The 14,400-nt window shown below is 44.5% G+C and overlaps 1 protein-coding gene across 2 annotated transcripts in view; it reads left to right on the top strand.

Annotated features, from left to right (window-relative positions):
- LOC137562782 (very-long-chain enoyl-CoA reductase) overlaps positions 1-14,400 on the top strand; it is an 87,838-nt gene that overhangs the window by 27,589 nt on the left and 45,849 nt on the right. Inside the window, exon 2 of one of the 2 annotated variants that reach the window (XM_068274476.1) lies at positions 2,001-2,051. In XM_068274476.1, the coding sequence (XP_068130577.1) occupies positions 2,001-2,051 (51 nt within the window). Of the gene's footprint in view, positions 1-1,225; positions 2,052-14,400 lie in introns of those variants that run through there. The other variant, XM_068274475.1, reaches the window with a different exon arrangement.

Genomic DNA, 14,400 nt, shown 5'->3' with positions numbered 1-14,400 from the left:
TCTTCCTCCTGTAGACACAAAAGAGGGGTATTTGGCATAGTGCATGCTGATCACAATCCATTTCCATAATCTAACAAGCCCTTCCTACACTTTTACCCGCTGAGTCGATTGTTCAAGATTATTTTGGCCAACTCTCGGGCAGTGACTATTCATGCATGATTGGAGTATGTGTGGTTGACTTTTAATGTGTTGGAACTATAATTTGTTTTATTTTATGCATTATTATGCTTTATTTATAATGCTTTTATGTTTAGGATAATTATTTTGTTTTATTATATGTATATTGCACCAATATGTTACATAGCAGGAGAGTATTGAGATCATTGGAACACCTGTAGATTGGTGGGACTATCCAGCTTTGAACACAGCATGTAGCTTGGGGGAAGGAGATCTTACCTGTAATGTGTGAAGCCTACATGGGCAACCAAGCCAGAAGGCTTTAGCTAGAATTAAGCTTTCACATTAGGCCAACAGTCCTTTGATGACTAGATTTACATTTTTGCACACATACAGTCTATTTGCTTGGGCCACAAATAACTGTGGCGTCAGGGTTAGATGTAGGTCCCCATGGCCAAACAAAGTTTGTATTAACACTGATATTAACAAAACAAGCATGTAAGGGTTATCACATAGTAAAGCTTGACCTCTTCAGCTGTCCTAGGTGGGCAGTTTCCAGCAGTGAGGTAGGGCTGTGGGGTGTTAATCCACGGCAGGATTTGCCATGATATTTAATTTAGTCTGGTTAGCCCTTGCCAAGTAGTGCACAAAAGATGGTAGGTGGCAAAGAGACCTCGATGTTTTGAGGCTGTGAAAGGGTTAATGAATAAATGATCAGGGATATGGGTGCAATGAAACCCTCAGTATACTCACAGTCTCTGGTGGGGTGAGTCTTCATGGTCCTAAATCTGTTTTCTTTTTCCTGAGTGTCTTATTCTGGCTTGTCTGACATGCAGCGTGTGCACACACTCTCTCAGGTTCTCTGGGGGTCTCATCTCTGTTTCGTGTGGGGGAGCATCCTATATTTAGTGTTCTGGGACAGAGCCCAAATATTTGCTGAGATCAATGAATACCAGGAGTGAGGCACAGAGGTGTAGAGAGACATCCTCAGAGGGGGAGGGCCAAGACTGGGCATCGAGCAGCCAGGAGACTTAAGCAGGAAGAGCTGTTAGAGAAGTTAGGTGAAGGGCAGAGACTTCCAGAGGACCCAAGATCAGGGATGGTGCCCAGGCTCCTGGCTTGTTTGGTGGTCTCATTCTGTGAATCCCTGGATGCTCTTGGAGTCACTGTGTGGGGTCTTGTCAGGTGGGGGTCTCACGGGAAGTGTAGAAACTGACAGATGTGAAATAGCCTAGTGAGTGATAAATATAGAGTTCTGCTTCATATTACATCTGGAGAGCCAGGAGGGAGCGAGCGAGAGAGAGAGAGAATCAGAGACATTTGGGGGAGAGGAGATACGCAACACAAACTGATGATGAAGTACTCTGAATTCTCACAGCAGAGCTGAAAACTTAGGAAGAGACCGCATGTGAAAAGGAGAGGGACTTGATCTAAGCACTTGACTAAGAGACTGACACATCAGCCAAAGCCAAGAAACAGGCATGTCTTTCATTGCTACACCTGTTGTAGAGACGGCTTCCCGAGAGAGACATCTGTGTTGAAAGAGCAAGCATGAGACTGCTGAGAGGGCTGAAAGATTGCTGAGGTTGTAAGAAATCTATGAATACAAGCCGATAGAATCTGAGTAAGGATTGGGGGCTCGTAGTAAAGCATAAGCAGCAGTGATATCTCAATAGAAGGTACACAGCCCTCTCAACGGGGAGGTCATTTTTACATTTTCGGCAAGTGCATTTATACACCACAGCTGCTTGACTATGGATATAAACTCTGTTGTTTCGGAAATAAGCCGGCCCAAGGGATCAAATGAGGGCCAGTCGGCCTCCAAACGTTCATCCTCTAAACCTGCAAAGAAAAAAGCTAAACGTGCTACTGTTTATTTTGAGGTGGAGATCCTGGACGCCAAGACGAGGGAGAAGCTCTGCTTCCTGGACAAGGTGAGAGGCCTCCATGTGATTGGGAGCTTAGAGGAGTGAGAAGGTGCTGAAATGGAAATTGGGTGGGGCGGTAATGGAGAAGACAACAGATGGGGTAGGAAGTGATGGGTCACTAATTGGGGAAGTGCTGATGGACAGAATTGTTTGATGTTGAAGAGGAAGGGATGGATCATGTTCTGTTTAAAACAGACAGAAATGCAATGTTTTCGAACCGCTGTTATAATGTTTATCAAGGAAAACCCAATCAAAGGCCAACTACCCCCAAAAAAATGGAAATTTCATCTTTGGCTGGTTTTCATAAGTTGAATCAGAATTTCCCTTCTCTTCATTTAAAAGATTACCTAAGTTAAATAAGACAGAGACTGTCATGCTGCACTCTGTCTTAATGATGGAGTATTGTGTGTGTGTGGCAGAGTTTAAGGGTTAAATACTGATCTATTGTGTCATTCCCATACACGTGGTTGCTCCACCCCCCTTCCCCCTTGGAGAATAGGCTGTGATGATGATTTTTTTTTCAAAATTGCTGCCGAGACTCCAGCCACCTCCATCTGCATTGCTGCGGCCTGCCCCCATCTCAGCAGCCGCTGCCTAATTGGTGGCTGACAGATCTGGGGGCGTGGGCCGCGGCAACAGAGGCGGAGGTTTCCAAAGAGCTCCAGAAACATGGCCGTGACTGCCCTGTTGTGGAGGGGGTGGAGCCTCACCTGTGATCTATCAGGTAAGTATTTAGCCCTGCGACCCTCTTCACCCCCCCCCCCCCCCATCAGTCCTTATTAAGACAGAGCTTAGGTACTCTTTAAATAAGGGCCCATATGTTAGTTTCCTACCCTCTTTCACAGGGCCATAATGAAATTCCTTTTGTACAGCTGTGAGGAATCCATTGGGAGACAGGTGACCTCATTCACTTGGCTCTGTGGTTCCCAATGAGTTTGGATGAGGGAAATTATCACTATTAGTGCTCCTCCAAGATATAAAAAGACAACATCTTCATTTCATCATCAAAAATGAAGCTGCCAGATCGAAGTGTAGTTGGCCTTCAATTAAAGAAGTAAATGCACCCTAAAGTCAGAGGAATATGGAGTCTGTCAGCTTTATTGCCTAATAAACCATGCCTCTGCCTCTAAAACAGTGATGGCTAACATTGGCACTCCAGCTGTGGTACAACTACAAGTCCCATGAGGCATTGCAATACTCTGACAGCTCTAAGCATAACTCGGGGAGGCTTAGGCATGATGGGATTTGTAGTTTTGTCACAGCTGGAGTGCCAAGGTTAGCCATCACTGCTCTAAAACGTGGGCCTAGGGTGAGGTCTGGCTGGTGTGGACTCAAAAACACTTTAACCAAAAGATCAGCATGACTCCCAGGCAACTGGCATTCTTTGAAAAGGAGTAAAGAGGACAGCCCCATAACGCACTCACTTTTTGCTTAGGACAATTGAAGTGAGAGGCATGTGGAGGTTGCCATATTTATTTCCTTTTAAGCAATACCAGTTGAATGTCTATTTAGCCATAGCCCCTAAACAAGCATGCAGCAGATCAGGTGTTTTTGACATGATTGTCAGATCTGACAAGATTATCTGCATGCTTGCTTCTGGTGTTATGCAAACACTACTGCAGCCAAATAGGCAGGGCTGCCAGGCAACTGGCATTGCTTAAAGGGAAATAAATATGGCAGCCTCCATATACGCCCCTTCCCCTACAGTTGTCCTTTAAGTTGCTGAGCATGTGCCTCACAAAGCCGTGAGTTTGGAATTCTGGAGAATAGATAGTTTAGTGATGTAATCACAATTTCCACTACACCCGAATCCGGGCTGAATCTGCAGTGCTTCCTCTCTCGCAAGAGAGGAGGGAAAACGCAGCTCATCTATTTAGTGGCTTGCCGTCCAGATCCCACTGTGGTGCAAATCCTGACGGTATGCTGCAGATTTATGCAGCACAGAGCCAACTCCCTATAACTGTGCATGACACAGCTCAGCGATTCGGGCTGTGGCTACGCAGCAGTATGGGAGCTGTGACCAAATCGAAAACAGCCGCTCCTAGTGGAAATAAGCCCATAAGGTGGCCACTAACTGTCCAATTTTTAGCGAAAAATTGTTCAAGCGATCAGAAGTTCTGATCGGATTGGTTGTAAATAATCTCCGTTGGGGGGCACAATCGATTACGATCAAATTTTCGTCAAATCAAAATTTGGATTTTCTTGTTGGTTGTGATAGATGGGAAGCAAAGATTGGTTCGTTGATGGTGTAGTGAACGATTTTTCTTCCGATCAGAATTATCTGATTGCTCCAACGATTTTTCACTAGAAATTGGGTCGTTAGTGGCCACCTGTGTGTCTGAGGTTATGTCAACTTCAGAAAGCTATTTTACATTGGATACAAGTCCACAGATGTCATGGTTTCTTTACCACACGTTAAGTAATTATTAAAGGCGTACTATGGCGAAAAAAAATGTAAAATTTTAAATATGTGCAAACATAGACAAATAAGCAAGGCTTTTATTCTTTATTAAGATAGTCCCTAAAAATGATTTAAACAATGATGCTGGCCAGCTTCCCGGCTCGCTACACAGTTTTTTGGCAGTTGGACAGAGCAACTGCCATTCACTAAGTGCTTTTGAAAATAAATAAATCCCTGAGAATCCCTCATGAAGAGATGGACTAGTCGCGTCTGTCAGATTTCTACTACCTACTGTAAGTGACAGCAGCATAGGAGAAAAGTAATTTATGGCTAATTTTACTCTGGAAAAAACAAACTTCTTATCTGTATATGTTTGCTCATATTTTAAATTTTACAATTTTTCGCCATAGTGCCCCTTTAAGAATGAGAACCAATGATAATGAATGGGCTGTTGCACGCTTAAATGCATTTTTTCCTCCTGTTTTTTTTCTTATTAGTTACATTAGCTTCTGTGAAAAAAGTGACAGTTTTCCCACATACACACATGGTGTGCAGAAAACGCAGATGTGTGTTTCCAGCCAAAGCTGGATGATCCCAGGATGCAGGTAGCAAGTGCGCCTAGGGGCTCTTTTACGCTACACGCCATTTTGCTGAAATGCGATTTTCCCAAGTCCTGCCTGCTGCATTTTCTCCTTGTCCAGTGAAGATGGCAGTAAAATTGCAACAAAATCACACCGAAACCGCATTGCAGTTTGCAGTGTAAAAGAAGCCTTAGAGCTTAATGTAATAAAAAGATGTATACATACCTGGGGCTTCCTCCAGCCCCATCCGCTCGGGTCACTCCCACGCCGCCGCCCTCTGGGGATGCAGCTTCGGGAACCGGGTCCCATCACTGCTGTCAGTCGGCTCCAGTCTACGCACGAGAAGTGCGCCCTCTAAGTATCTCTCTAGCAGGTGCTGGAGAGATACGCAAAGAGCGCACTTCACTTACATCAGACTGGAGCCAACTGACCACAGTGATGGGACCCGGTTCCCGAAGCTGCATCCCCAGAGGGCGGCGGCGTGGGAGCGACCCGAGCGGATGGGGCTGGAGGAAGCCCCAGGTATGTATATATCTCTTTATTACATTAAGCTCTGGTACACTTTAAGGTGACCAGACATGATTTTACAGTTTTTGTTTTTTTTTTTTGTTTGTTTTTTTTCATAAAAACAATTCTATGGAAAATTTCTGGATCAATTTTTTTTTTTAGAGCAGCAAAATGGCCGCCCCTTTGGAGACATGCACAACTGATGAGCAGCGGGCAGTACGGGGATTCCAGTGTGCTGCTTCGGCACGGTTAGTTTAAAATTGGGACGTCAACACTGACTGATGCCGCGTCAGAGTTGACATGCACTTTTAAACTTTCTGAGCCACTTATAAACCTGCCGAAGTGACACACAGGAATCCCCATTCAGCCTCTTCATCTTCTGACGAATGGATGTTTTGTCACCTTTGCTACCCAGAAACCGGATAACCGCCCTCTCCTGCTCTCATGCACGTCTCCAAGGGTGTGGCCATGTTGCTGTGGTGGCTTACGCCACATCTCCCATCAGACCAGGATAGCTGGTACCTGAAACAGAAGAGCACATGTATCTCCTGTTTATATGTGATACCGGTCTAACACTTTATTTTGGACATGTGACCACTCTGTCACAATAATGTTAAAAAGGATGTAGAATCTTTTTGCTAATAGCATGACAAGAATGGTTTCAGGTAATTGGAACTTAAAGCGAACCTTAGATTCTTACCTATGTAGAGGGAAGGCTCTGGATACCATAGAGCCGTCCCGTGGTTCCATCACTGGCTCCCGTTGAATGTACAGGGTGGGCCATTAATATGGATACACCTTAATAAAATGGAAATGGCTGGGGATGTTAGCTTCCTGTTTGTGGCACATTAGTATATGTGAGGGGGGAAACTTTTCAAGATGGGTGGTGACCATGGCGACCTTTTTTAAGCTGGCCATTTTGAATCCAACTTTTGTTTTTTCAATAGGAAGAGGGTCATGTGACACATCAAACTTATTGGGAATTTCACATGAAAAACAATGGTGTGCTTGGTTTTAACTTAACTTAATTCTTTCATGAGTTATTTACAAGTTTTTGACCACTTATAAAATGTGTTCAATGTGCTGCTCATTGTGTTGAATTGTCAATGCAACCCTATTCTCCCACTCTTCACACACTGATAGCAACACCACAGGAGAAATACTAGCACAGGCTTCCAGTATCCGTAGTTTCAGGTGCTGCACATCTCGTATCTTCACAGCATAGACAATTGCCTTCAGATGACCCCAAAGGTAAGTCTAAGGGGGTCAGATCGGGAGACCTTGGGGGCCATTCAACTGGCCCACAACGACCAATCCACTTTCCAGGAAACTGTTCCTGAAGCTGGCACGTTCCCTGAGTTTTTCCAGCAAGATGGTGCACCACCACATTATGGGTGTCAGGTCCGAGTATTCCTAGATGAACAGTTTCCTGGAAAGTGGATTGGTCGTCGTGGTCCAGTTGAATGGCCCCCAAGGTCTCCTGATCTGACCCCCTTAGACTTTTATCTTTGAGGTTATCTGAAGACAATTGTCTATGCTGTGAAGATACCAGATTTGCAGCACCTGAAACTACGGATACTGGAAGCCTGTGCTAGCATTTCTCCTGCGGTGTTGCTATCAGAGTGTAAAGAGTGGGAGAAGAGGGTTGCATTGACAATCCAACACAATGGGCAGCACATTGAACACATTTTATAAGTGGTCACAAACTTTTAAATAACTCATGAAAGAATAAAGTTATGTTAAAACCAAGCACACCATTGTTTTTCTTGTGAAATTCCCAATAAGTTTGATGTGTCACATGACCCTCTTCCTATTGAAAAAACAAAATTTGGATTCAAAATGGCCGACTTCAAAATGGCTGCCATGGTCACCACCCATCTTGAGAAGTTTTACCCCTCACATATACTAATGTGCCACAAACAGGAAGTTAATATCACCTATCATTCCCATTTTATTAAGGTGCATCCATCTACAGTGGTGTGAAAAACTATTTGCCCCCTTCCTGATTTCTTATTCTTTTGCATGTTTGTCACACTTAAATGTTTCTGCTCATCAAAAATCGTTAACTATTAGTCAAAGATAACCTAATTGAACACAAAATGCAGTTTTAAATGATGGTTTTTATTATTTAGTGAGAAAAAAAAACTCCAAATCTACATGGCCCTGTGTGAAAAAGTGATTGCCCCCCCCCCCCTTGTTAAAAAATGACTTAAAGGTGGTTTATTACACCTGCGTTCAATTTCTGTAGTCACCCCCAGGCCTGATTACTGCCACACCTGTTTCAATCAAGAAATCACTTAAATAGGAGCTATCTGACACAGAGAAATAGACCAAAAGCCCCTCAAAAGCTAGACATCATGCCAAGATCCAAAGAAATTCAGGAGCAAATGAGAACAAAAGTACTGTAATTGAAATCTATCAGTCTGGTAAAGGTTATAAAGCCATTTCTAAAGCTTTGGGACTCCAGCAAACCACAGTGAGAGCCATTATCCACAAATGGCAAACACATGGAACAGTGATGAACCTTCCCAGGAGTGGCCGGCCGACCAAAATTACCCCAAGAGCGCAGAGAAAACTCATCCGGGAGGCCACAAAAGACCCCAGGACAACATCTAAAGAACTGCAGGCCTCACTTGCCTCAATTAAGGTCAGTGTTCATGACTCCACCATAAGAAAGAGACTGGGCAAAAAAGGCCTGCATGGAAGATATCCAAGGCGCAAACCACTTTTAAGCAAAAAGAACATTCAGGTTCGTCTCAATTTTGCTAAAAAAACATTTCAATGATTGCCAAGACTTTTAGGAAAATACCTTGTGGACCGACGAGACAAAAGTTGAACTTTTTGGAAGGTGCGTGTCCCGTTACATCTGGCGTAGAAGTAACACAGCATTTCAGCAACAGAACATCATACCAACAGTAAAATATGGTGGTGGTAGTGTGATGGTCTGGGGTTGTTTTGCTGCTTCGGGACCTGGAAGGCATGCTGTGATAGATGGAACCATGAATTCTACTGTCTGCCAAAAAATCCTGAAGGAGAATGTCCGGCCATCTGTTCGTCAACTCAAGCTGAAGCGATCTTGGGTGCTGCAGCAGGACAATGACCCAAAACACACCAGCAGATCCACCTCTGAATGGCTGAAGAAAAACAAAATGAAGACTTTGGAGTGGCCTAGTCAAAGTCCTGACCTGAATCCTATTGAGATGTTGTGGCATGACCTTAAAAAGGCAGTTCATGCTAGAAAACCCTCAAATAAAGCTGAATTACAACAATTCTGCAAAGATGAGTGGGCCAAAATTCCTCCAGAGCGCTGTAAAAGACTCGTTGCAAGTTATCGCAAACGCTTGATTGCAGTTATTGCTGCTAAGGGTGGCCCAACCAGTTATTAGGTTCAGGGGGCAATTTCTTTCTCACACAGGGCCATGTAGGTTTTGAGGTTTTTTTTTCTCACTAAATAATAAAAACCATCATTTAAAACTGCATTTTGTGTTCAATTATGTTATCTTTGACTAATAGTTAACGGTTTTTTATGAGCAGAAACATTTAAGTGTGACAAACATGCAAAAGAATAAGAAATCACGAAGGGGGCAAATAGTTTTTCACACCACTGTAAATGGCCCACCCTGTACATGCGACTGGCTGTGTCTTCGGTACTCCTTGGCAGGCTTCGGAAGTACTTGCGCCCCCTAGTGCTTCCAATTATGGCTGCCCCTGTTCTGCACATGCACAAGCCCCAGACTTGCACGTGCATAGTACTGATCTGATCCACTTGTCTTCCAAAGTACTCAGGGAGTCTGGAAGAGTTATTCGACCTAGCAGGTTAAAAATGTTCAGTGGGGGCAGCGCTGGACCAACGGGACAGAGAGGGCACCGGGAAGACTCCAGAATCCTTCCTCTTCATAGGTAGGTATCTAATTCCCTTCAAGTTCACGTTAAAGCAAACCTGAAGAAAAAATAAATGTATGAGATACTTAATTGAATGTGTACTACCAATGGTAATGAATTACTAACCTAGAAATGAATGTCAGATTTTTATTTTCAGTTTAATGCTTAATTTTGAAGATTGCATCAGACTGTCACCTCTGCTTCTTAGAATCCAAATTCTGCTTTGCTGAGCTGAAAGAGAAGTAATGAAATTTTCTGCACAATCTTTAAAGGTGAGTACACACGTCGGATTCTTTCAAACGACTGGTCGTTTGGACGTCAAATCTGGCGTGTGTACAAACGGTCGTTCAGCTGATAAGACTAGTTTTGACGGATCCGCTTGGCGACCGGTCGTTTGGAAAAATCTGACGTGTGTATGTACCTTAACAGAAGTCTTATCTCACCGTTTTCAGCTGTTTTGGCTTCTATTTACTTTTCAGCAAACCAAGCTGCTGACAAGCTTATTTGCATAAATAACTCAAGGTGTTTTTTTTTTTTGTTTTTGTTTTTTTTTTCAACTCTTGCAACACTGGAAATCAGAACAGGACCGCAGACAATGTCTTATTAGGACTAGAACTATATGTACCTATGTATCTTATTGTGTCACATGTCTCCATAATCCGAATGTGGTTTTACTGTAAAAGGGCCGGTTCTCACAGATGACTGCCGGCGACTCGTTTTTACTGATGTCAAATGCCTTTGTGCTACTGAGCAGAAAACAGTTTGGCATTGTTTCCTGTCGGTTTGTTGTGTGTTTTGAGCCCCTTGGGGGATAAGGAACCGTGAATGCAGCCAATGTTAGAAGCTAAATGCAGCGTCTCAGAAAATTTGACGATAAATACATTAAGATAAACGCTACTATTCATCATAGTGTGGGACGCGACGGATCCTGGCGATAAATGACAAGGATAGCTAATGGCAGTCACCTGTGTTTAACTGTCCCTAATACTTAACACAGAAGTGATCAAGTAACTACCTGTCTGCAAACTGTCAAAAGTACTGAGGCCCCTTATTAGCAGTGTGTAAATCCAGCACCACCTGTGATAAATGCACACCTTCCATAGCTGCTTACCATGCAGGTACAATAAACCAGGCCTTAGTGCTCGTTTCCATATGCTACACTGCTCTGTGTTGCACGTGATTTCCCTGAAGGGGGGGGGGGGGGACTTGCGATCCTATTCATTATAATGAATGGGATCTCTGGTGCAAATGGGACAAAATGCAGGCAACCATACGCTGTGATTTAGTGGTGGGGAAACAGCAGACAGTGCAGTCTATGCACGCTCTGATGTCCATGCAATTGTGTTTCCATAAGCGCGGCTGAAAGCGTGCATATGGAAATGAGACCTTAATCTATTTCTAGAGCTTCCATGAGGATTCCTCTAGAGAAGGGATGGGGAAAGCAAGGAGACTTCCCCAGCACAAGGTGTCTTAAGGGGCCCATACACTTAACGATTTTCCTGTGATCGAATCTGCTGTGAAATCGTTGCGCAAACGCTGACAGAACGATCGATTTACGTCCGAAATCAACAATCGTTCCCGTCGATCTGTCCGTGCAGAAGATTTCGCTCGATCGCCAGCGGGTCGGGAGTGCGTCGATAGTGGCGTTCGAATGCCCGACGACCGACGCTAGCTGCAATGCATTACCTGCTCCGCTGGCGCGTGTTCCCGCTCTCTCTGTGGTCAATTTCCCGTGCTCGGCTACTCCAGCTTCACTGAACTTCCTGTCCCGGCAGGAAGTTTAAACAGTAGAGCGCCCTCTACTGTTTAAACTTCCCCGGCAGGAAGTTCAGTGAAGCTGGAGGAGCCGAGCACGGAGGAGAAGACAGCGAAGACCAGGGGACACGCCGGCCGGAGCAGGTAATGTATGCGGGGGAGGGGCGGCTGCAGCTTCAGAGATTGTGATCGGTTTCATGCTGAAATCGATTCACAATCTGTTTGCAGTAAAGGCAGCCATACGATCCCTCTCTGATCAGATTCGATCAGAGCGGGATCTATCTGTTGGTCGAATCTGATGGCAAATCGACCAGTGTATGGCCACCTTTAGTGTGGGAATTGGACTGGGTGGGGGAGGGGGATTGGCTGGGATTAGGTGATTAGCTGGGAGACAATCTATTGCATTGCTTATCCTGACAGGCTAGGTCAGCCAAGGGACATGGGATTGATCATCCAGACGAGTTTAAATTGCACTTTTTTGTGACTATGACAACAGGGCTTTTGGAGCAAAGCAGGTTATTTTGGCGCATGGCGCTGAGAAAGCTGGACACCATCATAGCAGCAATGCTGTGCACCCCGTGTAGAGGTAATTTGGTGCTCTGGCGGCTGCCAGACCCCAAATGACATCTCCCTCGGAATTGTGACAATTAGGAGGGGGAATAGTGCCGCCTCAGAGTTTAGCGGCAGCAGGGAGAGCAGTCATTCACCTCTCCCTGCACCTAACTGAGCGGCACCCACGTTGTATGTACTCCTTTGGGGTACTGTTGTCATGAGACTGACCACTGTGCTGCAGGAGTGAATAGCTGCACAGAGCAGCAGTCCCTACTACTTATTTTCTACACCTGCACTAATGCGTGATTGGCAGCAAGTTTTGAAATTCCTATCTAGTGGTTTCTGATGGAAATACAGTGAAAGGACTGCGGTTTAAAGATAGATGCAAGGCAAAATAATGTTTGCCTTGCACTGAATTTATAGAAACTGGAAATACTGAGTTTTTTTTTCTCAACAATATTGGGATTTCTCATAATAAAAAGTACCGTACTTTGTGCCCGCCTCGTGACTTCACGCTGGTGCCACTCTGTCCCTCCTCCTCCCTAGATAGCATCAGAGTGGGTCAACAGCTACTCAGCTGACTTCCCATCTGTACAGCACAGGCCCAGTAATGTCGCCAAAGGGGGTTGGGTCCCAATCTCCGACGGGCAGCATCCATCAAAGGTGTGTACGCACCTTTACACCCTCCCATGTATACCCGTTATCAACCCACCCTGACCAATCTGCTGTGAGAAACCATTATAGAATAAATATTTGGGCCAAAATCAGCAGCTTTAGAGAGGAGGTGGGCGGGGTCAGCTCTATTCTCCCCTCACAGCTCCTCCCTGAGGAAGAGTTTAGGCAGTTCAGACTGCTATAAAGGCCTCGTTCACATCATGACGCACAGATGGCTGTGTGTTCGGAGCGCAATGCGTACAATCGCACGCAATCTGTGTCGCTACGTACTGCTGATCCCTTTCACTACAGTGAATGGATCAGCGCTGTGGTTGCGGACAGAACGCATGCAGCAGGACGATAGCGCATCATAGCACATTGTACTGCTGCGCAGCGCCTATGATGTGAACGTCAGAAGGGCTGTGTATGCGCTTCTGCCGTTCTTGCGTGTCGCACATCATGCGCGCTTCCAAATGCGCACGGAAGCACATCATGATGTGAACGAGACCTTAGTCTAAGCTGCACCTGACATTCACACAAGACTGCTTTGCAAGCCACATTAAAAAATGAATATTGCAATAATGGTTTATGTGCAATGCACAGGACCTCGTGTATTGCAAATTCTGATAAATTACACACAAAATGCACTGAAAAAAACCCATGACCCTGAACTTGCACTTTTATTGCAATGGTTCTCGTATTTCATTGCCTGTCTTGGTGTTTCCCAGACCTGACCTCACGTCCTGCTCACATATCTGCAGGTTGAGCCATAAGCATCCCAGCTATGTGAGTTAAATAGCTCCTGTGTATATGTACAAAGTATGATCTGTTGGTGAGCGTCAGTTAGGGAAGCACTTCTCCCTTCCATAAAGCCCAGAATAATGCTATCAACATGAGATTACACCTGCAGAGGACTTGGTGCTGCAATCCATGTGTTTCTATGACCAGGAGCCCCTTGCATGACACATGCTCGGAGCTGTGGGTAATGGGAGATATGTTTTGGGACGACAGGTACTGGCTGCAGGATATACATTACAGGCATAGGTTTCAGGGGCAGCTGGCTAAGCTCGCTGTACACTATACGTGCGAACCAGTATGGCAGTCATGCTATGCAGATTTGGACTAAATAAAGTTCCTAAATTGTCAGCTAAGCACAAACTATAAGTAAAGCAATAAAACAAACCAGTGCTTTCTGGCAGTCTGCCAGGGCCACATAGTTAAACTTATAGATTCTGAAATATGGATATGTTCACTTAATTATTAGACATAAAGTTGGCATTGCATTGATGTAGTAAAACTAAGATGGGGGAACAAGTTCTTTTTTACTTACGTGTGGCTTCTTCCTGCCCCCAAAGCATTATTGGGCCATCTGGTTCCTCCCCATCAGTTTCAAAAGTATTGTTCATTTGCTAAATATGGTGCTCTAGCAGGTAGTTTAAGATTGGAAAACAACGGAAGTGACATGAGATAAATACAGGTACATATAGTATGAGCCCTACTAAGACATTTTTGGTAATAACTTTTTGTTTTTCTGCACAGCAAGTGCTAAAACTGGAGTTATCTATGCAAATTAGCTTGTTGAATTTAATAGAAGGTTAAAGGCAATTATTGTGCTGAGAAAAGGCTTCTGATGAGGTTTTCTTGCTGAAAAGTTCAAAAGTTCATTACTTCTGTTAGTTTTTCAGTTCAGTGAGGCAAATTTTTCATGCTGCTGTTTAGAACTCAATATTAAAGTGAAACACTTGCACTGGTAATAAAAATAAGAGGCTGGGTTCTACCATATGTTTTTTGTAAAGTGCATTGAGCACCCAGGACATTTTTTTTTAATGTATACAATGAAGCTTCCCATAAGGGAGGTCTGTAAGGTAGTGTGCCGTTGGGGGATCGCCATTGCTTACCTATGGGGCTGCTCCTTTAGCCCCCAGTCTGTGTGGAGTGCAACGAGTCTCCGCAACAAAAAATTGAGGCAGCCAGGAGTGCGCTCCACAGGCGGAATCTTTGAACTGCCGGTCACTGCAGATGC

This window comes from Hyperolius riggenbachi, chromosome 3, assembly GCF_040937935.1.
Source record: "Hyperolius riggenbachi isolate aHypRig1 chromosome 3, aHypRig1.pri, whole genome shotgun sequence".
In the NCBI taxonomy this organism is placed as follows: domain Eukaryota; kingdom Metazoa; phylum Chordata; class Amphibia; order Anura; family Hyperoliidae; genus Hyperolius; species Hyperolius riggenbachi.
The sequence above is the reverse complement of the archived record's forward strand: the minus strand, read 5'-3'. Positions and strand labels throughout refer to the sequence as shown.